The sequence below is a fragment of the Colius striatus genome, chromosome 1 (assembly GCF_028858725.1).
Source record: "Colius striatus isolate bColStr4 chromosome 1, bColStr4.1.hap1, whole genome shotgun sequence".
Taxonomy (NCBI): Eukaryota; Metazoa; Chordata; class Aves; order Coliiformes; family Coliidae; genus Colius; species Colius striatus.
The window spans coordinates 140,969,644-140,992,153 of NC_084759.1; the positions used below are offsets into that span (position 1 = coordinate 140,969,644).

At 47.6% G+C, this 22,510-nt stretch overlaps 1 protein-coding gene across 2 annotated transcripts; it reads left to right on the top strand.

The window, feature by feature from the left end:
- The first annotated feature begins 651 nt into the window (after positions 1-651).
- Positions 652-21,454, top strand: BID (BH3 interacting domain death agonist). 2 transcript variants are annotated; one of them, XM_061988869.1, is made up of 7 exons: positions 652-727; positions 2,701-2,829; positions 14,451-14,519; positions 17,036-17,222; positions 18,206-18,351; positions 19,372-19,575; positions 20,446-21,454. In XM_061988869.1, the coding sequence occupies exons 3-7, from the start codon at positions 14,511-14,513 to the stop codon at positions 20,455-20,457; spliced, it is 558 nt and encodes a 185-aa protein (XP_061844853.1). In that variant the 5' UTR covers positions 652-727; positions 2,701-2,829; positions 14,451-14,510; the 3' UTR covers positions 20,458-21,454. The 2 variants fall into 2 exon arrangements, with proteins under 2 accessions (XP_061844853.1, XP_061844854.1); XM_061988870.1 differs by having other exon boundaries at positions 17,036-17,213.
- The last annotated feature ends 1,056 nt before the right edge of the window (positions 21,455-22,510 follow it).

The window sequence follows — 22,510 nt, forward strand, 5'->3', positions numbered from 1 at the left end:
CCGCTAGTAATTACAAAGTAAGCATTGCTTTAAATGAAGCTATGTTAAAACTATACAGCGATGTGGGTGTAAAAATGAACTAGAGCTACATTAAACCCATAAAACTCATTTGGCAGGGACGTTAAGTGGCGGGACACGAGGAGATTTAGGCCTTGAGGCACAAGGTTGGCAGCCGGCCACGTTCCAGAGCAATGCTGGGCCCGAGACCCGGCACCGCTTCTCCGCCAGCCCGCGTCTCCGCGCAGGAGCCCGTGCGGTGGGGCGGGAGCTCCGCTCGGGGGAAACCCCGGCGCCCGCCGCGCTTTGGTTTCGCAGCCCTGAGGAAGCGCCGTGCGCGCGACACTGGCACAGCCCCGCCCCGCCGGGGAAAGCCCCGCACCCAGCCCGCGGCGCCGGCTGGCCAGGCAGTACAGCTCCGGCCATGCATGACCGCCTGCCTCCCTCCTGCTGCGGCCGCCGCTTCCTCCCCCTCACCCGCACAGGCGCGGGGAGGGGAGCGGATCACCCTGCGCCGTGCCCCGCCCCCCTTCCCTCCCCCTCGGGCGGCTCGGCCGCTGGGCTGCGCGTGCTGCGCTTTCCCGCCCGCCTGGCCGAGCGGGGCGCGGGGGGGGGGGGGGGGGGGGGGAGAGGCGGGGCTTGGCCTCGCTCAAATAGAGGACGCGCGGCGGGAGCGGGAGCTGCAGCGCGCCGCCCGGCTCACCGTGCCGCTGAGAGCGCTCCCGCCACGGTGAGTACCGGCTGCGGCTCGCCGGGAGCCGGGCGCTCCGGAAGGGATGGTCATCGCTGCTGTTTGCAACCGCGTCTGTCTCTTCCCGTCGCTTGCGTGGGGTGAAGGGGCTGTGAGAGCCGCCGCTGCTGCTGCTGCCAGCCCGCCCGCCCGGGCTTGGGGAAGGGCAGAGCGGGAAGCCAGCGGCATGAGCATCGCGGCGGTCTGGGCTCACCCCGGTCCCCCAGAGGCACGGCTGCCGTGCGGTCCCCGCCCCGCGCAGGTGTGCCGGCGGTAGCTGGGCCTGGGCCGTGTCGGGCACGGCGGCAGGGCCTCGGTGAGCCCCAGGGCCTGAGCGGTTTAGTCTGCCAGCGGCAGTGACCGGCCCGTGACCCTGCGGAGGGCTGCGTGCGGCGACTGTTCGCTCTTATTGATGGGGGAAAACTCCGTCTTCCTGCAGTTCCTCCGTTTCTTCTCCCCTCGCTGAATCCGAGCTCGCGCTTCAAGGATGCGGTTCGCGTGTCGCCTTGTTTCCCGCGCGCTGAGGCCGCGGTCGCCGTGCCTCGGTGCGGGCTCAGCTCTCCCGCCCGTCTGCGCTGCTCTCGCCAGGCACGGGATGGAGCCTCCGCTCGGCTCTGCCCTGCCGCATACTCTGTTCTGCTTTCCTCTGACGTCATCGAGCCCCTCTTTGTCCCCTTCTCTCGCTGTTGCAGAGCGCCTTCCCTTCCGCTTAGGTGTTAACTCATACAGCGTAAAAAGCCTTCTTGCCTTTTCCTACTGGGTAAAGTCTAGCATCTCGCCTTCGGTCTCTGGTGAGTGTTTTTAGACTGAAGGAACATTTGCTGGTGGAGGGGAGAGAGTAAACTTGCTGGGTAGGGGAGAATAAGGAGTTAATCCTGTGGCCGCAATTCCAGAGGGACCCGCTGCTCGCCTCGGCTCTCCAGCAAGGGAGGAGGGGTGTGGGAGTGGCAGCTACAAGAACAAAGTAGGCAAGGAAAGGTTTCTGATAATAGTGTCGTAATTTGTAGGAAAACGTAGTGATTGCTACAGATGAGTCAAGTCAGTGTGTGCTCTTCTCTAGTCGCTTCACCTCCCGCAGAGCTGTCGGAGTCTGGGGCCACCTGTTGAGGGTGGAGAGCAAGTCTTTATCCGCCTGTTTGCTGTGACCCAACTACAACGTTCAGGGCGACTGTCTGAAGGCTGGGTGGTGTTTTCGAAGTGGGAGGGAACTCGAGGGAATGCAGTGACCAGGTCACGTTCCTTAGAAAGGTGTTTGTCTAAAGTATGTGTTAGGTGATGGTGATCTCTGGAGTGACAGTGACTCTTAAACTAGTGGGTTTTGGAGGAGAGGAATATTCTTCTTTTAAAGCACAATATTTTGTGAACTTAACTAAAAAAAAAATGAAATTACAGGGCCTCAGAGTTGTTTAGTCCAGAAATTCCATGCTTATTTGAGGAGAAGCTGGAAAATCTTACTGATGTTTCTTGGGGTATCTGGGCCAAAAAATCTTGTTGTAGGATACTTGTTATAATTTTGAAATGGTTAAAATGTTTGGTGGAGGAAAGAAAAAGGTGCTTCCCCAACAGGAAATTATTTTTAAGGTTTTTGGTTTGGGTTTGTTTTTTTTTTGTAAAGGACTTTTTGCAAAAGTCCTCTTGTGGGTAAGACTGAGTAGTGGCAAACAGTATCAAAGAAGACCAATCAGAATGAAACTGTTTTCACCTGCCTGTGGAAGATACAATATTTTCAAAGGAATGCATTAAAAATGGTGGGGGTTTTGTGCATTGTTTTTTTTCTCTCCTTAGCAACTTGTTTACATAATGAGTTTTAAGGCTACTCAGTCTTCAGAGTAAAGCTTTGCAGCACTTACTCTTTGTGATCTCCTCTGTCCTGTCACTATTGGGCAAAAACACATTGTCTAGAAATAAGGGTTCTAGTACTTTATTTAGTTGAATTCCTGCAACACAGTTCTTCCTATTTTCCTATCTTCTAGGTCTCATCAGTCATACAAGTGACTGACTTGCAGGGTTTAGGGACAAGCCAAGGCAAAAAACTTCCCCTGTGCATCTGCAGTGTGTAACATCTGATTGCAACTAGACGAGGCTGCTCTGTACTAAGAAAGGTTGGTGTGACAATCTCCACTTCTTATTTAGCTGCTCCCTCTTGTTTGCATCTGGTGACATCTGCTGAATTTAGGATGAAAAAGTAAGACTGATTTTTGGCTAGATGGTTTTGTTGGGTTCCTGCCCTCCCAGTTTCTTACAACCAGGTGAGGCCAGCTGAGACCAGGAGTTTCCCCACAGTTTCTGACTCTGTACTGTCAGCAGAACCACCTGCTGTATTTCACTAGTGCTGCCTGTGCAAATCTAGAGCCTCCCCTCTTGGGAATATGGTGTACCAGTATCCATCAGCACTTGTAGCAAGCAGTAGGACACTACACTGTTGGGTAATGTGAGGGCCTTGTAAAGGTACTCAGTGTGGCTTTTTATTTCTGTTAGCTCATGGAACAGTAAAAGCTGGGATATATAATTAGGGTGTGTGTATTCACTGAGCACCCTCACCTTAGCTTAGTTATGCCATGTTGTTTCCCTGTATTGTGTTTTTTCCTGTGTAACAACAGGATGACGAGAGTCATCTGTGCTCAGCAGGAGTCTGAAGAGCTGACATATCAAGCAGATATTTTCATTTTCTTCTGTAATAGAATGAAACTGTTTAATCTGGAAGCAGGCAGGCATGTAAATCTAGCAACTGCCACCTTTGCAGACCTTCCTGGAGTGGCCTGCTGCTTGGAAGTTATCACTTCCCTTGTGTCTCATCAAATGGGGGAGTAGGGACGTGACAACTGTCAACAGGTTTCTATGCTCATTGCAAAGACTGGTGGTAACGGTGGAGGAGCAGCTATGAGGTGTTGGCTCCATGATAAAGCAGCTTCTGTGGCCCCTGGGTATGAACTAATAAACAGTAGGGGGTAGGGAAATTGGCCTGGTGTATGTTTTTTTTCTGCTGAAGGGAATTGAGTGCATGTGAGCAGATTTCATGTCCTGTAGTTAGCGGTTCTCCAACTAGTGAAATACCAGAGCTTACCAGGCAATGTGATATTTCTTTGTAAAGCACCTTCCTCTGGTTTTGTCTTGGCATGCTGTGGAAAGGAGTGGTAAACAGAAATGTTAGGAGTCATGGAGAGCACCCAGTCTCATCCTGTAGCTTTGAAAGTGATCAGTCAAGTCTCTGTGATTGCCTTGATCTGTACCAGGTGTCTGTAGCAAGTCATGTCCTGACATCCTGCTGTTACCTTGACTGAACTTGGGAAGTGAACAGGATTCTGTAGCTGCCAGTGATGCAAGTTAGACACCTTCTTATGCCTGTATGAGATGACATGCATTGCTTCCTGCATGATTTCTGAGGCAATTGCTCAAGTGTAGAGCATAATGGTGTGACGGTGTCTCATTTGCATCCTTCTTTGCTCTAAGAATCTCAGTCCCATAGTCTTCATCAGCCCTGTGCCTTAGAGCCTTGTTAGATCTGCCTTGGACACTTAGACTGGGTCAAGAGCAGAAGTTACTACTGGCTTTCCTATCTCTTTGCATCAATATGGCACTGCATGGAGGTGACAGGGTGCTTCCTGGTCATGGTGGGCTTTGGTTGGGCTGTCCTTGATGGTGAACATGAGGAAAGGGCCATACACCTCAGTACGTCCTCCGAATGCTGCTCTTTCTCACAAGAGAGGACAGAGATATTGTGTCTTTAAACTACTTCTACCTCAGTATTTTGGTCTTTCCTTTAAAATCTGAGTTTTTATTCAGCTTGACTGAAGGTATGAGCAGGGGATTAGGGCTGTGTGGGCAACTGTTGCATACACGGATGCTGAATTTTTGTGTGAGTGTCTACAAGCATGCTGTATTTCCTGACAGTACTTTGGTCAGCTTCTAGTATGCACTTGCTGTGGTTTATGATGAATGGATAATGCCCAGGTTCTCTTAACATATTGGGCTATTTCTTTCATCTTCTTTAAAGGAGAGAATATTTCCCTTGGTCAGGTAATTCCTGGTAGTTTGGTGTTAACTGTTATACAGGTGTTAATCTAACAGTGTAACAAAACAAATGCACTTAGATCACCTAACTGCTTTGTTTTGGTTTTATGTTCATTTTCTGGAATTCAACTGTGGAATTCAACTGGAATTCATCTGTGTTTCTTCCTAAGCCAAAAAACTGAAAGTGAAATAGTTTATTTAATGCAGGGTCATGTGGACACTTCTTCACTTTGCTTTTAGACCTATAGCTAAAGGGCCTTGGAGCAGTGTTGAGTGGCAGATTGATGCAGTTTGTACTGAGGTATCTCCTGGAGCTGCAGAGGCCTGCCTGGGCAGTAGGAAAGTAATGCTTCTGGAGACAACCATTCTGTAGTTTTGCTGTCAGTTTTCACTTGGTTCCTGTTGTTTCTTTGAAAGAGAATGATTTCTTATCTATGTGGTGTTGTGTTAGAGGTGTTTAAAAGAGAAGGTGCCTTCTTTCATGCTCACAGTGTTTATGAGGCAGTGCTGTCAAAAGGCTTTGATCAGTGCCATGAATGCTGTTTTCAGTTATCATAGCGTTGGGTTTTTTTTTGCACCCTGATTTGATGCACAGCTTCCTCCTTGAGGTTTTTGAGGATGTCTGAGCTCCTATCTTAAGAGATTCCTTCAAGATGACTTTGATTTTTTGTTTTTCACTGACTTCATCAGCTTAATTGTCATGATGGGAGTAGGGGGTTGTAATGTCATGTGGGAGAGAATTCTCCTAAGGGTCAATGTGTTCATTGTGATCCAAGAACCAGTATCAGACTTTCCTTCTGGGCATCACCTCATTGGCTGCCTGTACCATTATGTAGCTGCTTCACAGAAGTAAGGAATGTGAGAGATGTTTATAACTATGGTACACTTGGTGTTTAGGAGGAAGGAAACCCACTTAAAATTCACTTTCATGTTTTGGAGAAGCTGTCAGATATTGAGACAGGGTTGTGTATGCTTTCAGAGCAGATGTGGAGATGTCTTTGTACCACTTCTTCCTAAATGCTTAAGTCTTTTCTTTATAGTGAGTGTTCCAAGTCTAAGGTGAATAGGCACTACTAAAATCATTCTGGGGAGTACCAGCTGTAAAAATCCTCTTAAGTCAGTTGTCCTGTGCAGTGAGCTGTTGCTTTGTAGTTCTGTGAGTGCCATCCTGGCTGTTGCATCATCATAGTGTTTTATTGAAGCAGGGAGCTTGACCAGGCTCTCTTATGCTGAACTGTTCTTTTGACATGTATTTGCAAATGATCCATGCTGATCCTGTGTTTAAACATTTGCACTGTGAACATTTTGTAGCTTCTGGGTGTTTTTCAGAAAGCAGTGCAGATATTCCTTGGTGATACTTGGGTGTCTGGAAGAGGAATTCTTGGCTGGTCACATAGCCTGAAGGAACCCAGAGTGTTCCTTCAGCTGTAGTATGTGTGTTAGAACTAAAACAAGGAGGGTGGTGTTGTCCTCTAGGTGGCACGACAGTTATTGTATCCAGTCCCCTTTCTGTGGTCTTTTGGTTGGCATTTCTTGCCAGAGCCTATCCAAGCAGCATCTGAATCTGTCAAGGCACTGTTGCCAAGTGGTAAGAGACTGTCCTCTGCTTCAGGGACTGAGGGCTTTGTTGCTGCTCAGCTGTAAAATGATGCCAGACTGCAAGTGTTGGGTGCTGATGCCCCAGCAGCAGCATCTTCTAAATCCTGGAAGCAAATCTTGCATTTCTCTGACTTGACACTGGCACTTCACCAGTGATGACTGGAATCTGTTCCAGTGTTCATCACTTGTCAACATTACTGAGGAGCTCCCTGCTCTCAGTCTGTTTGTCCTTCCTTTGTAATAGCAAAAGACTGGAACTGTGATTCCTCAGTCTTTCCTGTTTTCCAGTCACTTCCAAGAGGCAAACAGTAAGAACAGCTTGTTGGGGCCGAAACCCTGCAACAGCTTTAATATGACCTGTGACATTATTGAAGAGTCATGTTGCAGCTGCTGGGGTGATACAGGTGGTTTTGTGAACATAAAGCCTTGTCTTGTGAGGGAGATAGTGCCTTTTCAGCAGGGTTTGCTCTGCTTCTTCCTGCCCAGGTACTTAGGAAAGGTTAAAAGCATTTCATAATGCTGATGAGGAGGTGAAACTCGGGGCAGGCTTTCCCAACTGGTGTTACTTTGCTTAACACTGGAGGGGAAAAACTAAGCTCAATCCCAGATCCAAAAAAAACACCTGCACTGTGGCAGTGGAGGTTTGAGTCTTCACCCTTCCTCTTAGGTGTGGCCATGCTCACAGTATCGAGATGTGCTAACTCCCTTTGGGTTCAGCGCTAGTTAGCTGAATCCAAGTCTCAGCTCCAAGCTTTGGGGCAGTTTCAGCTGCAGGCTTTCAGCTGACTCAGTTTCAGCCCAGCTGTGTCTGTAGGCTGGCATTCTGAAGAGTTCTGAGGAGTGTCCTCATGCTGCCTTCATCACTGTTCTGATAGAGAAACCACAGAAATCAAAAGTTCCTGCCTACGTTTGGTTTTAATTAGCAATATGGCAATGTTCTTTCTTACTCGTTGATGTGCTGTGTAGGGACTGGGCAACAGAGCATTTGGAGTCAAATGAAAACAAAGGTTGATAAGGAATGTGGATGTTTTCCTCTTAAGAGGTCAAAGTGCTGCTCTGATAACAGTAAGATTGCTGCTGCTCAATTTGTCATGAAGAGTAATGTGAAACGGCAGCAGACCTTGGGGAGCAGAAATAAATCTCTAAAAGACCAGTTTAAACCTTTTTAGAATTGTCTCTAATAATCTTTTTCTTTCAAAAAGAAGAAAGCCCCATCAAACAAACTGTGCAATGTGTTCTTAAGTCAAAATGCCCAGCTGAGAGTGCTTACTGTCCTGGCTGAGATGTTCCTGCTGTACTAAAGCAGCTTAAGGGTGCCAAGGTAGAGATGCCCCAGCTAAGGATCTGGTTAGAAAATCATCCATCAGTGTTTGGTCTTTGTGTTCCATTTGGAGTTTCAGATAAATATACACCCAGACTGTTAGGAGTGGGAAGTATTCAGCGGGTTTCAATGTATTTTTGCATCAAAGGTGTTATGAGCAAACTGCTGCTTTTTCTCTTTGTCCTTGCTGGAGTGATGAGCAGTGGCATTATTCTCATCTTAAAGGATGATGTAATCTAAATCTGAAAGGAAGAGCAGGGAAAGCTGACAGCCTCAAGCAATCAGCAGTACTTGAGAGTAGCAGGGAGGGGTGGATTGAAGCAGTCTTGTGATTCTTGACAAGGCAGGATGTCCTCTGAAGGAGCCTAGCAAATAAATCCCAAGTGGCTGGGGTATGGGGTCTGTCCTATACTGGTTCACACACCTGCTGGCATCTCAAAGTTCTGTGTGTGGCTTGTCAGTTCTGCCACCTCAAAGGAAGCTGTTGATGTCATAGCCTCCCTTGGAGGCAAATGCACAGAAAATGCCTGTAGTTTGGAGGCTCTGTGCCCTCTGGTGGGGAAAGTCCTGAGAAATTCCAGTCTAGTAGCTTTGCTATTAATCAGGTGTTTACCAAACCATCCCTTCTGGTTTTGCAGTGGCATGTGTATGTGCACAGAACAACCTCAAATAGGAAATTCATAAGTCCTGCAATGCTGTTTCTCTTCCTGGCTTTCCAGTACTGGGTGGTTATGTAAAGCAGTTGTGCCTGTGGCAAGTTTTCAGGAAGATGGTGAAATTGGGTGTTTATGTTGGTTTAAAATATAAGATTCTATTAAGTGCCTCGGTTTGCTCTCCTTTGAGATGATGCCTTGTTCTGCAAAGACCTCTGTAGCTCGACAGCAAAATGCTTGCATACAAGACAGGTACAAGTCAGCAAGTCTAGAAGGAACGAATAGGCTGTGTTTCACCTCTTCCAACAATGATGTCATCCTGTTGCCAAAAATAAGTTCTTATCTCTCAGCTGCCAGGCAGAGAAAACAGTGCACAGGCTGGAATTTTTTTTTCCCTGTCAATGATTGATGCTTTATTGCAGTTTCTGCTTTGAAGACTTTAATTCACTTTTAACTCAAATGTGAGACAGAGATAAGTATCTTGAATACTCGAACAACAGGTCCATTGATTGATGATGGTGTGTCTGTCCAGGTGTGTATATGGAACTGTGTCTTGGTTTGCAGACAAGTTGTTAAAGGAGTCAGTCCTGTGACTTGGCTGCTGGAAAAGAGCCTGTTTTCATAACCAGATAGTGTCTGATGCAGCTAAAAAGAGTAACTCGGGCTGAGCTGTGAGGAGTGGTGAAGGATCTGACTTAAATGATTCTGTGGTTCTATGAAAGCAATGGTAAGCGGGGGCACTGCTCATGAGCTGGATTCTTTTCTGAGGGGTCTTGAAGACATAAAAGTATGAAGAAGGGAGAAGAGCTGATTTGTAGGATGGCATAGCACTGTAGCTGTAGGGATTCTGGGACCTGCTCCTGTTTATGGCAGCTTTGAGAGCTATTGAGTGTTCCCCCTAACAGCTAACTAGCTGATTCTAGCTGCTGCTGATGTGCTTGGTGCCTGGAGGTAGAACCTCACACTGGTCTTTAGGGCAGGTGAAACCTTGTGTGCTTTGCAGCTGTACAGTTTTACCATTTCTATGTGTAGTTTGTCCACCTGGGAAGGTAAAGTGTGTGCCTGCAGTGTTTGCTATTGAAATACATAGTACATGGCAACAGTATGGCAGGGAAGACCTACTTTGGTCTCTCTGGAGCAGCTATAGCCTCTTTCCTTGAGATGGCATGACACAGCCAGCAAGGGCTGTGGGCTAAGAGCCTTTACAGCAGATGAGTATTTTCCCTTGGTATACCTCTCCCAGAACTGCAAGAGGTGGGAGGACATGCTGGTGTGGAAGGGAAACAAGGGGGGCAAACTGTCTTGCAGGTCTTGTCTCTCTCTTCTGCCCTGCAAACTTCTAGTGCTATCTCTCCTTAAAGCCTGGAGTCAAAGAGGGGATTCTGGCCCTGCCTGCTGTTGCTTCTAGTGTTGCCATCCTTTGTTGTGGGCTGGACTTGGGAACCACTGCTCTGGGGAGTTCCTTGTAAGGCAATCCCAACTCTTCAGATATGGAAGCCTTGGAGACTTGCCTTGGAGGAAGCATCCACAAAACTCTGTCTTGTGAAAACTAGCACGTGTGGGGGTGGAATGAGGTCAGTTCTGTACCTGACAAGTGGCTGATGGATTTGCTTCTCTGACTGTGATTATGTTTAATTAACATATGCCTCTCCACTCCTGCATCCCAACATGATGTTGAGTTGGAACAGACATCCCCCACGCTGACTCTTTAGAGATGATTTCAAGGTCCTAAACTTGTGTTTAAAATACCCTTTCCAGATTTTTTTCCCTCTAAAGAACTGATAGAAAAAACTGGATGTAGTCTTACCTGATGAACACTTCAAGGCATCTAGTGTTTTCTCAGAGGCAGCTGTTAATGCATGAAGCTCACTTGCCTAAGTGCACTGAAGTGTGAAAATCAATAATGTATTAAAATTAATTGGTATTTCAATTTTCAAAAAATGGTTCTGTAAAATGAATTCTAAGGCTTTCTGCAGCTCCAAAGCAGGCTCAGCAAATGGTGTGGTTTTACTCTGACAATGAATGCAGATGGTGTCTGTAGCCTCTGCCTCCAAATTTTCTCATTCTTCAATTAAAGATTCTTTTCATCCAATATAAGGGTAACATTTTTCATCCCCTAGGAAGAGACTTTACTCTGAAACTGCCAGGATTCCAAAGTCTTAATGTTTGAAAGCTTCAGGTGGCATCAGCATGATTGCATTTGACTATTTGGTGTTTGTTGTTTGAGAGTGCAAGTGTTTTTTGTATTCCATTAGGGAATTTGACTTCTCAGGAGGAACCTGGGTTCCTTGCCTTACTTAGAAGTAATTATCTAAAACCTGAGGTTCCCAGAATTGCTGGTTGACAGAACCTCACTATAATTGCCCCTGTGTAGTAGGGAGCCGTTTTGTGGTGAGAGAAATCCTTTTTCCTGTTCTCAGGTGTGTGGTTTTGACCACCCAAGCAGAACTTTATTAGCTAAGGGCTGGAAGCCCTCAGGGACCTGAACTGCCTGGGTGGTGATTCTTTGATACAGGGAATTCAGTGCATGAAATTACCACCTTCAAGCCTCCTTGTGTCTGGTTTTTTACCATATAAGTACTTTGGAGTATGATGGGTTTTTTCTTTGTTCCTTTGGTTTTATCTCTGCTCATGTGCAGAAGCAGACAAACTTGCAATTTGTAACTGATGGATGGGGTTTTTAAAATGTCTGTTTCTGTGGATGTGCCCTGAGGAGTATCTGACTTGACATAGAGCTGTGATGATCCCCTGAGGGGAAGGGAAGAACCCCCATGCATTGGTCTCTTTCCTTCTGCATACTTCTGGGTGCAGCAGGTCCAATGGCAGGGCAGAGGCTGCTCAGCCTCCTTTCTGCCTGCGTTGAGGCTCTTGTCCAGGTGTCTTACCTGTGCAGGGCACCTGGCACCCAGCACCTGGGGAGGACTTCACCACCATAACCAGCATGTAAGGTTCTAACTCTCTGAAAAGCATGAGTGCTATCACAATGCAGTGTTATTAATGGGTCTCTAGGGCTATATAGCCAGACACCTTGCCAGTGCATTTCCAGGAACTCATGTGAGAAACATGCACAGGCAGACAGTTCAAGTTCCTCTTACAGCTTCTAATCACTGTCATAAGCTGGAGTGGATAACAGAGAGCTTGTGCCAAGCTGGCTCTGCCCTGCCTTTCCAGGCCTAGCTGTATGGGCATGCCCAGAATGCATCTGGATCCTTTTGTTTGTTTTATATTTTGTGCTTTGGGAATGGAGCAGCCTGCCTCTCTTCCTGTACTAGACTGCTCCATGCCTCTTCTTTTAAAGCAGGGAGTGGTGCATTTCTTTTTGGTTGCTTCTTTCATGAGCATTTGGACTGAATCAAATGAGTTTCCCTGCATTGTGAAATAGTGTGACCTAAAAATATAGGGAATCTGGGTTTAAAAAACACGTTCTAGAGGCTAGCTTTTTTTTCCTGTTGTGCTCAGTGACAGGACAAGGGGTAACAGGCACAAGCTGGAACAAAGGAAGTTCCACTTGAATGTGAGGATAAACTCCTTTCCTGTGAGGGAGCCCTGGCACAGGCTGCCCAGGGAGGGTGTGGAGTCTCCTTCTCTGGAGGTTTCCAAACCTGCCTGGACATGTTCCTGTGTGACCTTGACCAAGGTGAACCTGTTTTATCAGGGGGTTGGACTGGATGATGTCTAGAGGTCCCTTCCAATCCCTACCACTCTTTAATTCTGAGCTTTCCTTGGAAAGATGTGGAAGGTGGCAAACCCCCTTAGGAAGTGTCTTGACTCCTAATTTCTATTCCATCCTCTTACTCTAAGACTGACTTTGTTGGTCCTTAATTACTAGGTCTGTCTTGAGAATTTTAATAATATAACAGTAAATATTTGACACAATTTTAATGTTCTGTTAAGTCTTGGTGTTCTATGTACTGTGCTTCATCACCACCTCACTGCCACTGACTCGCCTGCCAGCAGCTTACTGGAATTCTTGTAAATGAGAAGTAGGTCATCCTAGCACAGTTTGGCTGGTTTTGGGTGGAAGTGGTTTCACTGTAAAGCTTTTTGCAAATGAGAAGTTTCTTTGGTGCTACTCAGTGGGTTTCAGCAGCCTGTGTAGCCGCTCGCGTGCAGCTCGCAGCTGTGGTGGCTTGTGTGGCAGCTGCTGGGCAGCCCAGCCCTGTGGGAGGCCGCCTGCTGCTCCGCACAGCACGGGGTGAACGGTGGGTCGGGTAGTGGCTTGTGCCTTCAAGGATGGTGCTTAAACATGAGGAGAAACTTCTTTCCTGTGAGGGTAAGGGGAGCCCTGGCACAAGCTGCCCACGGACAGTGTGGAGTCTCCTTCTCTGAAAGCTTCAAAACCTGCCTGGACATGTTGCTGTGTGACCTGATCAAGGTGTGACCCTGCTTTAGCAGGGGAGTTGGGCTTCTTATCTTTACAGGTCCCTTCCAACGCCTACCACTCTGTGCTTCTGTGTTACTGCTGTTGGGCCCACATGAAGCTTTTGGCGTGAGCCAGAGCTGGATGTGGATGGCAATGCCAGTAGAGCACAAGAAGGTTGATGAATGTGGGTTTCACAGAATGTTAAGGGTTGGAAGGGACCTCAAAAGATCATCTAGTCCAATCTCCCTATCAGAGCAGGACCACCTAGGGTAGGTCACACAGGAGCTTGTCCAGGTGGGTTTTGAATGTCTTCAGAGGAGGAGACTCCACAACCCATCTGGGCAGCCTGTTTGAGGCAAATGTGGGCAGCCGAGGCTCAGCACCACTTCAGGCTTCCTGTAGTCTTTAAGCCATCATGGTTCTATGTGGTGATGTTTAACTCGGCAGGAGTTAGTAACAGAGGATATCCACTGTTTACTAGTTGTAACCTGTACACCTGTGCTTTGGGCTGAATTAGTTTGCATTGAAAATAAATATCATATATAAAACCAAATAAGTGCAAGTTGAGGCCTTGCCTGGCCTACAGAAATGTTGCTGCTGTGCATTGCTCTTGAGGAGTTTGAACAAAGTCAAGGTCTGCAAAGACACAGACTTAATGCTAAACCTCTGCTCTCCTTTTAATCTCAGGGGTTCTGTCTCAAGTTCTCCAACCTGAATTGAAGTCTGTCTTTCCTCAAGCAAAGTCAAGCTCAGGAGAAGGTCACTCTGACCTGTTTCAGAGCCCTGTCAGGTCCCAGAGAAGAGGACAGATTGCACTGCACTGTCCCCAGCCAGCACACTCTAGGGGTGAATAGTAGCAGCAGTAGGGATTTGAAAGGAACGGGAAAATGCAAAGCAGCAAAGGCTAAGCCCGTGTTTTAGGAAGATGTTAGTCTAATGACTAAATAAAAAACCCCTCATGGTTAAGAGACTGGCTGTGAACTGTTGTGTGTTTTAGACATATTTGAGATTGTTTTGCTCTTGGGGATTTCTAAGAGCCTTTGAAAAACTGGGAAATTCATGGTCTCTTGAAATTATTACTGTAGTTTCCTTCGGAGTTTGAATTAATTTTTGCTTTCACTTCTTTGCTGTCTTCCACCAGCACACCCTCACTTTGTGGATGAGGGAGGCCACTTTCTGCCCTCCCTGCCCACCTCTGCCCTTGGCACTGCCCAGCCACACGATGGGCTGAGGACTGTCACCTCTGAGCATGCACCGTGGGGGCAGAGGAGCTTGTGATCTGCCTCCTGTTTTCTCCCTTCCTCCTAGTAGGTCTCTCTGGAGGCTTAGCAGAGCTGTGCTCATGTAACCAGAGGCCTTTGATGGCACTTGAACTAACCTTCAGGTACTGAGGAACTCCTCTGGGGTAACACTGCTTTCCATGCCAGCCTCTGGCACTAGGAACAGTTGTCCCTCCCTTCCTCAGTACCCACTTCTTGGCTTAAAGCTGTGTTCATAGGACATGTTGCTCTGCTGCCCTCCATGTGTCTGTGGCAGGAGAGAGTTTCACAGCCCTCATTCAGGTGCACAGGGCACTTGTGCTGGAACACTTGTGGTTTCTCAGGCTATTAGTTGTGACAGCTGGTGTGTGATGGGCAGCCTACTCCAGGCAGCTGGAGCTGTGTTGCTGGAAAGGTCCTTTCGAAAAAGCTGTGGCCAGCCCAGGGAGCAATGCTGCAAGATGTGGATTTATGGGTATTTTTTCATTTCACCCTTTTCTTTCTCACCCTATTACAGGGCAAGGACTTCTGGTCTGAAGCAGAGGGTGACAAGAACCATTCTGTCTCTGAATCCATCATGGAACAGGTTAGTTTCAAACGTGATGGAAATCAGTGGTTCGCAGTGACCACTGCTACTCTTGTGCACTTGTTTTGAGATACCTCAAAGGGACTGAGTCTCAAGAAATGCTGGATTGTGTCCTTATCTTCCCCAGAGTTCCTGCAGGGGCCCTGACCCTGTTCTACTCCATCATGAATACAGACAAAAAAGGGATGGAACCACTTAATTTGCAAGCTGCTTCCTTGTTACCTCGCAGTGTGACACTCACCCTTTAAACTGCAGGCTGGAGATGTAGCTGTTTAAAGAGACTGCAACACTTACTGTTTAAGCTACAAACTACTAAAATTAGTAAATAGATCACAGAAGTCTGGGTTAATTTGATTACATTCTATGCTGTACTAAACACAACTACAAAGCTTCTGTGTATCACACTTAAATCTTGTTAGCCTGCATCAAACTGCTGTTGAAATGCCTCAGCCCCCCCCCCACCTAGTGTTAGGGTACAGTTTTAACTCCCCTTGCTCTGCCCTTCCACAAGCCTGGTGACTACTCACATAAACCTGGTGACTTGTCCAGTGGGTTGTTTGAGGGAATCACCCCTGGTGTCCCACTGAACTTGGCTCATTAGGTGAGCTTCACTACTGTCTGTAAACATTCACATGCAGATCATGGGAGATGTGCCTTCTGTTGATCTTTGATCACGTACCTCACTTATCATTCTGTTTCTGGCCTCTCCCTTGTTGTTGCTTCTGTTGCTTGCTTTCTTTGCTCAGTCTCTTCTCCAAGTAAACAACCCATCCTTTATTACTTTTTATTCACTTGTCCTGGTTTTGCCTAGGCAATATGGGTCCTGCATGATATTACTCATAAGGCTGTGTGGATACAGGTGGACTTGCAAGGTTCCACTCCCCAAAAAGTACCTGAAACTCCCCTTTCAGTTGTCAGGTTCATCCTGGTTTCTTATTGATTACTCTTTGCAGTTGATGAGACAGACCATTCAACTTTAGCCCCAATTCCTCTCCCTAGTTACAAATAAACCTAAGCATTTTCTTATCTCATAGCAGACTGCGTGTCAGAGTAAGGATTTTCTTTCTTGCTTTATTTCTGTGCTTAGGCAACATCCTGCTCACTCAGCTGCTTAACTAAAATTATTGGACAGTCTCCTGGTTTTCTACAGAAGTGGTAGTTTGTTATGAGGCCCCCTGTTCCAGTGGGACCTGTTGCTCCCATAGACCTACCTGCCCCGTGGACTTTCTCAGCCTCACTAATGCAGACATTCTGTACTACCTGACCATGAAAGCAGTGTGAGCCTCTTTACTGGGGCTGAATGTGCCAGTGTAGATGACAGCAGACACCAGTTACCTGCCATCTTGCTGTCACTGTTCTTCTGGGCAGCTGTTGGACTCTCTACAGGGACCTGGACAGGTTTATTATGGAATGAATCAAGACCATTTTGGAGAGGGAGAAGAAATATGAACCTTGGGGTTTTTTTTACAGGCGTGTGCTGTTATCTCTATTTCCCACCTTATTACTGCTGTGCTCTGATTACATTTAAATGGAGAGCTTCTGGCTTTGTTGTGCCTGATTCTCAAATACAGGGGTAAAACCCTTCCAAACTTAGGTGTCTGAATAGTAGTGTCATGGTTTAAGCCCAGGCAGCTGCTGCTTCACTCCCCACCTGCTGCAGGTGGGATGGGGAGGGGAATGGTAGGGGGAAAAAGGAAAACTTGGAGGTTGAGATAAGAACAGTTCACTAACTATAAAATATAGTAACAATGATAATAATAGTAATGAAAATAATATAAAAGGGAGAAAGAAAACCCAAGGAGGGGGGGAAAAAAAACCCAAGTGCTGCCCAATGCAGTTGCTCGCCACCTGCTGTCTGATGCCCCAGCAGCAATCCACCTCTCTGAACCAATTCCTCCCAGTTTATACACTGCACATGACATTCTATGGTATGGAATAGTCTTGGCTAGTTTAGGCCAGCTACCCTGGCCATGCTCCCTCCCAGCTTCTGGTGCCCCTCCAGCAGGACAGGGTGAGAAGCAGGAAAGGCCTTGATGCTGTGCAAGCCCTGCTCAACAACCAAACAACCCCTGTTACCCAGGCTCTTTCCAGCACAAATCCAAAATTCAACTCTGCAGCAGCCACTAGGAAGAAAATTAACTCTATCCCAGCTAGAACCAGGATGGGGGAAATTGGGTGGTTTGTGCTGAGTATACACCTATTTCATAAGAGGGGCTCTGGTCACAGTTTCTGCCACAGCTGGAAATGTGAGGCAGGGGTGAGCAGACTCTTCTACCACTGGTTTGTAAGAACACAACCGTATCCCATTCACCTTCAGACAGTTCTATGTGGCTACACTCCATCCAGAAATTTGTATGTATTGGCTGAAATCTTGTGTACTCTCTGGCTATTAATACTATTAATATGTCCAAAGGAGGCTGGAGAAATGTGTTAAGGGTTGGAAGAACAGCACACATGTAGACCTTTAGAGGGGGACTTCTAGGCATGGGTTTAACACTGACTTTCTTATGTTTAAGATCAATGGATCTGTCCAGGTGGAGCACATGCTGCTCTACACCTTCCTGGAGGTATCCTCTGACTGTAAGTTCAAAGAGCAGCTGCATTCCCTGCAAAGCCAGAGGATTGTGGAACTGTGCTATGATGAGGAGATGGAACTTCAGACGGATGGCAATCGGAGTGGTCACTTGCAGAACGGTGAGCCAAGTGAGTGCTTCCTCCTTCCTCCATCCCTCTCTGAAGATGGTAGTTGTCTTTTCCCTTTTCCCATCCTTCCTGCTGGTCTGTTTCAGAGCAGTAATGTTTTCTCTGGTGGTGGTGTTGGTTGGGAGCTTAATGCTTCAAATGAGACAGCTAGTGCTCAGGTCTTCATATCCCCATGGATTTCCAGAGCATTTTGTCTGCAGCACATGAGACAAGGGCCACAAAGCTGGTACTAATGGTTTCCATCCTCAAGGAGGATGATATTAAGCAGTCAAGTCAGGCCTCCCATTGCTCCTCAGGCAGTACCAGTACTTGGGCTGGGATTTTGGAACAACTCTTGTTGTGGTGCTGGGTGAATCTCTTTCTGCTCTATCAGTGTGGTGGAAACTGTTCCTCAGCTAATTTCTGGTACTGTTCCTGCTTATTGCCCCTTGCCCAGGATGTGTTAGCTGGCACATTGACCTCAGCCTGAGCAGGATGAGGGGGAGCTGCTACAGTGAGCCCTCTCTCATGCCAATCTGCATATGTCTTGTGCCCCAAGTGACAATGGGAAGCTTTGCCAAAAGGAGATGGGACAAGGGATAATGGGTTTAAACTAAAGGAGGATAGATTCAGACTAGATACGAGGAATTCTTTTATGAAAAGGGTGTGGAACACTGGAACAATTTGCCCAGAGGGGTGGTAGATACCCCATCCCTGGAAACGTTCAAGGTCAGGTTGGACAGGGCTCTGAGCAACCTTAGGGTCATAGAATTGTTTCAGCTGGAAAGATGGAGTCCAACCTTTGTCCCAGCCCTATCAGCCACTAGACCGTTTCCCTAAGTGCAACATCTACCTGTCTCAGGGAGTTGTAGGATGTATAACTGTCATGAAAACACTGATGTGGAGTGGGAAGGAGATGGGCAAAATGCTATGGGTCAGCTTACCTGCATCAAACCTGGTCCGACTACAGCCTGTGAACTAAATCGTGCTGTGTATGTTGGCAGTGTCTGACCCCGAGGTAAACGAAGCGGTTATCCGGATCATTGCTGCTCAGCTCGCCCAGATTGGAGACCAGTTTGATAACAAAATCAGAGCAAGAGTAGTAAATGATCTAGTGCAGCACTTTCTGAATGAGAATCTGTCTGCAGAGGTGAGTGAAAAGCAACCTGACTAGCAGCTCCCTTTTGAAATGTCATGTGCCCTTCTTGCTGTGACCCTGAAGCAGCAAGCTTGCAACCTCCATGTCTTTGCTAGTTTGCTGATTTAACTATTACCATCTTAAAATTCTGCCCAACCACTCACCCTCAAGCACTTGTTAGAGGTGATGCTGTATCCTGTGGCAGCTGCTGCCCTGTAAATTGGGTTCCTTGGGCTCATCTCTTTTCTGCATATGCTGAAATTGAGCTGGTTGTGGATGAGAACTGATTTTTCAGAGGCATTTTTTCCTCATTTTGCTCTGCCATTAGCTTATCTTTGAAAAATCAACTGCACAGACTGATTCCAGCAAAGTCTGACCTTTCCCTCCACCTGCTGTTGTATTCTCCAAGCTTCAGGCCTTGAAATTTATTGCCTAACCTTTCAGCCTTCCTTAAGGCTGAGACAAACCTAACTTCTGTCCATGTGCACCTTGGTTTTTTTGTTAATGATGCAGCTTAGTGTGTGCAAGAGAGACACTGATCTTCCAGTGACCTTGGGAGCAAGGCAGTGTTTCTTTCATGCTTGGACACTTTCTCAGCTCCTTCCTACGTGAAGGCTTTTCTGTGAAGCTCCCTTGACTTTCTTGCTGTCCTCACCAAAGCTAGTAGCCCTGATCTTCCTCATGTTTAAGGTGGGTTGCCCTTTCCTGGGATCCCCAGGACTCCTGTGACACTTCAGGACTTGGGCTAGGTGCAGATTCTGGGGAAGAGGTGGGGCTGTTGCACCCTCAGGGGGTAAGGTGCTATCTAAATTTTCCAGTGTTACATCTGTCATCTCCCTCTCTCTTTTGTCTTGGGTGAGCAGCTGAGTGCAGAGATGGTCCATGGAGTGCACTGAGCAGGAAGGGAGCAGCATCCTGTGGAGTGTTGGAATGAGCACATCAGTTGCCAGCATGGTTCTGGCAGCCTGTGCAGGAGTCCTCTCTCTCTCTCCCACAGCTGTGGCACTGAGATCTTTCTCTTCTTCCATACAGGAGATAACTCGTCGCATGTCAGAGGCTGTGGAAGGGCTTGCCCGAGCCATCCCCTTGGACATGGAACAGGAGAAGGTCACATTGGTGCTAGCAATGGTCTTAACTAAAAAAATTGCCAATACAATGCCCTCCCTTCTGCATCGTGTCTTCAGCACCACTGTGAACTACATCAGCCAGCAGCTTCACAACTACATTGTCAGAATGGTGAGCGCTGACCTGCAGCTCCACGGCAGCCTCAGCTGGCCGTGGGGCAGCTTGTTCCCAGAAGGGTGGCCTTGGCTCCCAGATGAGTCCCTGCAGAGCTCTGAGGGCTCTGCTGTGCTGAGGGTGGGAGGCTTGAGGGCAATGTGTCACAGCTTCTGCTTGCCCCATTCTCACCACAGCCAGTGAGTAAAGCGCATTTATTCTGCGGGGCAGAGGAAGAGCTGTGATTGTTCTCTGCAGTCAGTTTGGGGAGCTGTGCCAGTAAGTCTCAGGTTAATTGTGACCTCAGGGAAGGAAAGCTGACCTGAGCTCTAGTGGCTCTATTTTCCAAATGTCTTGAGCCTGAAATCTCTGCTCTTATCTTCCTGGGCTCCCCAGAGCTTGGCAGAACTGGAAGGGGAATTACCCCTGAAAACAGACAGCATCAGCAGAGGAATAGTGAGGCATGTTCAGGGGGGAAATGGCAGCTCAGTCTTGTTCTTGCTTGGAGCTGCAGTGTAGGAGACTAGTGGGCAGTGAAACAGGGAGCTCCAGTGACTGAGGAGGAGTGAGGAGACACAGGCAGAGCCTGGGCACTTGCTAGGAATGAGATGTGGTGTCACTGCTGTTGGGATGGGCAGCAGCACGGGGAGGGCCGCCACAGGGCTGTGTGGGGGGGTGAGTGGGGATGCAGGGATAGTGGCACAAGGAGGGGGATGGAGCTGGCAGTGGGGGCTGCTCTGTGTCCCTCTCCCAGGGCTCAGTCAGCTCTCCCTCTGCCCTAGACATGGGAACAGAGCTGCAGGGTGCTAGCAGAGGTGTGGAGGAGGAAGGGGCTGGCTGCTGGGCTGCTGCTGTTAATGTTGGTGCTGTTCTGTCTCCTGTCCACAGCTGCGTGAGTGAGAGCCCATCCTGCCCTGCGGACAGCCTGAATTCCTGAAGACTTCTTACTTTCCTTGCAAATCCCTCTCTCTGCTCTGAACTTCTGAGGTACAGCTGTGAAGGGCAGGCAGAGCTTCATAGATAGGCTTTTGTAGACTAGCACAGCGATGTCAGTAGCGTGAGCTGCGTGCCAGCTCTGCCAGTGCCTGTAAGGAGTAGTGTGTTTTTTTTATCCTCTCTCATTTTACAATAGCCTTTTCTTTTCTGTCCTTAGCAGTAGCTGACTTTGTGCAGACTCTGGGTTGTGCCTCCAGAGGAAATGCTGTGGGCACAGAGCCTGCCCTCTCAGTATTATTTTTCTTTTTTCTAGTCATCTGTAGCATTTTGCATCAGTTATTCTCTTCCCCTCAGCTCAGGGTGCTGCTGCTGAGCCATGCTCAATGTTAACTGTTCACTGGAAGGCCTCTGGCCATAGAATTCGTGGTTGATCAGCACAGATCACCAAGGAGGGGGGGAAGAAACAAGTCAGGTCTATCTTAAAGAGGAGCTGGCAACAAAGAGGGGAACCCTAAAGGGATTAGGGCTGTTTGGCCAAGGAAGGCTGGTGTATCAATAGCCATCAAGCCATGCTTGCTTGGAAAATAAAATCAAACTGTAAAGAAAAGGGTAGGGGTAGGTACAAAGCCAATTCTTTCAGGGAATACAACCTGGATATGCTTGAGGAAAAGTGTTTAGCTTTATAATATCTTGCTATGAAAAGAAAGAAGGCATCAACCTTGGATCAGGAAAGAATACTTGATATCTCTAAGGCGTGTGGAGCATCACATCTCAGGTTCAACAAACTTGGACTCAGGTTGTTTGATATGTACCTGTAATCACACACAAGCTGGCAAAGGCTTCACCTGTGGTCCAACTGCCTCAGAAGTTTAAAATGTAAATATTGTACGGGTGGTTTTTTTTTAACTTAAATAAAATTGTCAGTTCTCATGGCAATACAGCTCTTAAGCTTTTCAATTTCCACGTGAACTTTTTTTTGGTGTTGTCTGTCTTGGCATTCGATTCATTTGCCTTTGCACTGGTCCCAGCCACTGGCTACAGGTTACATTTTTGTTTCTGTTGGTGGCTGCAGAAGAGGGAGAGTGGGGGGAAAAAAACCACAGAAGTAGTCTACACATAGTTTTTGAAAACTGTACCCTTTAATAAAGTGCAACCTGGGGGCATGGTCTTACAGCAGTGTCCCATCAGCAGAGGGAAAAAATGGACATACCCCTTCACTCCAACTAATATAGAACAATGAAGCTGGAAAGAACTTTCTTTGAGAGGTGGAAACACTTTTATTAACCAAATGGCACAAGAAGCTTTAGCCAGTTTTCCCCTAGAGGGCTGCACTTGCATATTAAAAGGAACAATAGGACCAGTTCCTTGCATAATGAGTGACTTGGTCAGGGTTTCTTCCCCCAGGCAGACCTCTTGAGAATGGAATCCCCAATTCCTGCAACTCCATTACTACCTGTTTATACCCAGCAGCAGCCTAGCAGAAGGTATCTCCTAACCTGCAAGCTTCAGTCAGCCCCTTACTCTTTGCTACTTAACAAATCAAGTGGCATTCTGTTGGTTGGATTGGGTTTTAGCTTTACACTTAATAACAGCTCCTATAAGTTGAAAATAGGGACAGATCCCTGAAAGGTAGAGCAGTAAGATGCATCCTCTGCTGCTTGTTCTGTCCAAATCGAGTGTTCCTTCCCCTCCAGGTATTGCAGGGAGATCAGAAGCAGCTTCCAGGGGAAGCCAACTGTAGCTGCTGCACTTCTGCAGCCTAACCACACCCCTCTGGCTTGGAGGAAGCAAGTCAGCCTGCCCCAGGGCCCTAGAGAGGGGCAGCTTCTAGTAAGGGGGGAAAAGTGGTGGTAAGGTTTCTGAGCTGAGCCCTGCAGGGCTGCAGCTCTCTGCCTCAGCCACTTGCAGGAGTCTCCGCCCCCTCGGGGCCCAGAGCTAGCTCTGCCAGCAGTCTGGGACTGCTGCCTCAAATACACCACCCCTCTCCACCTCTTTTTGTAATGGCAAACTAGAGCTT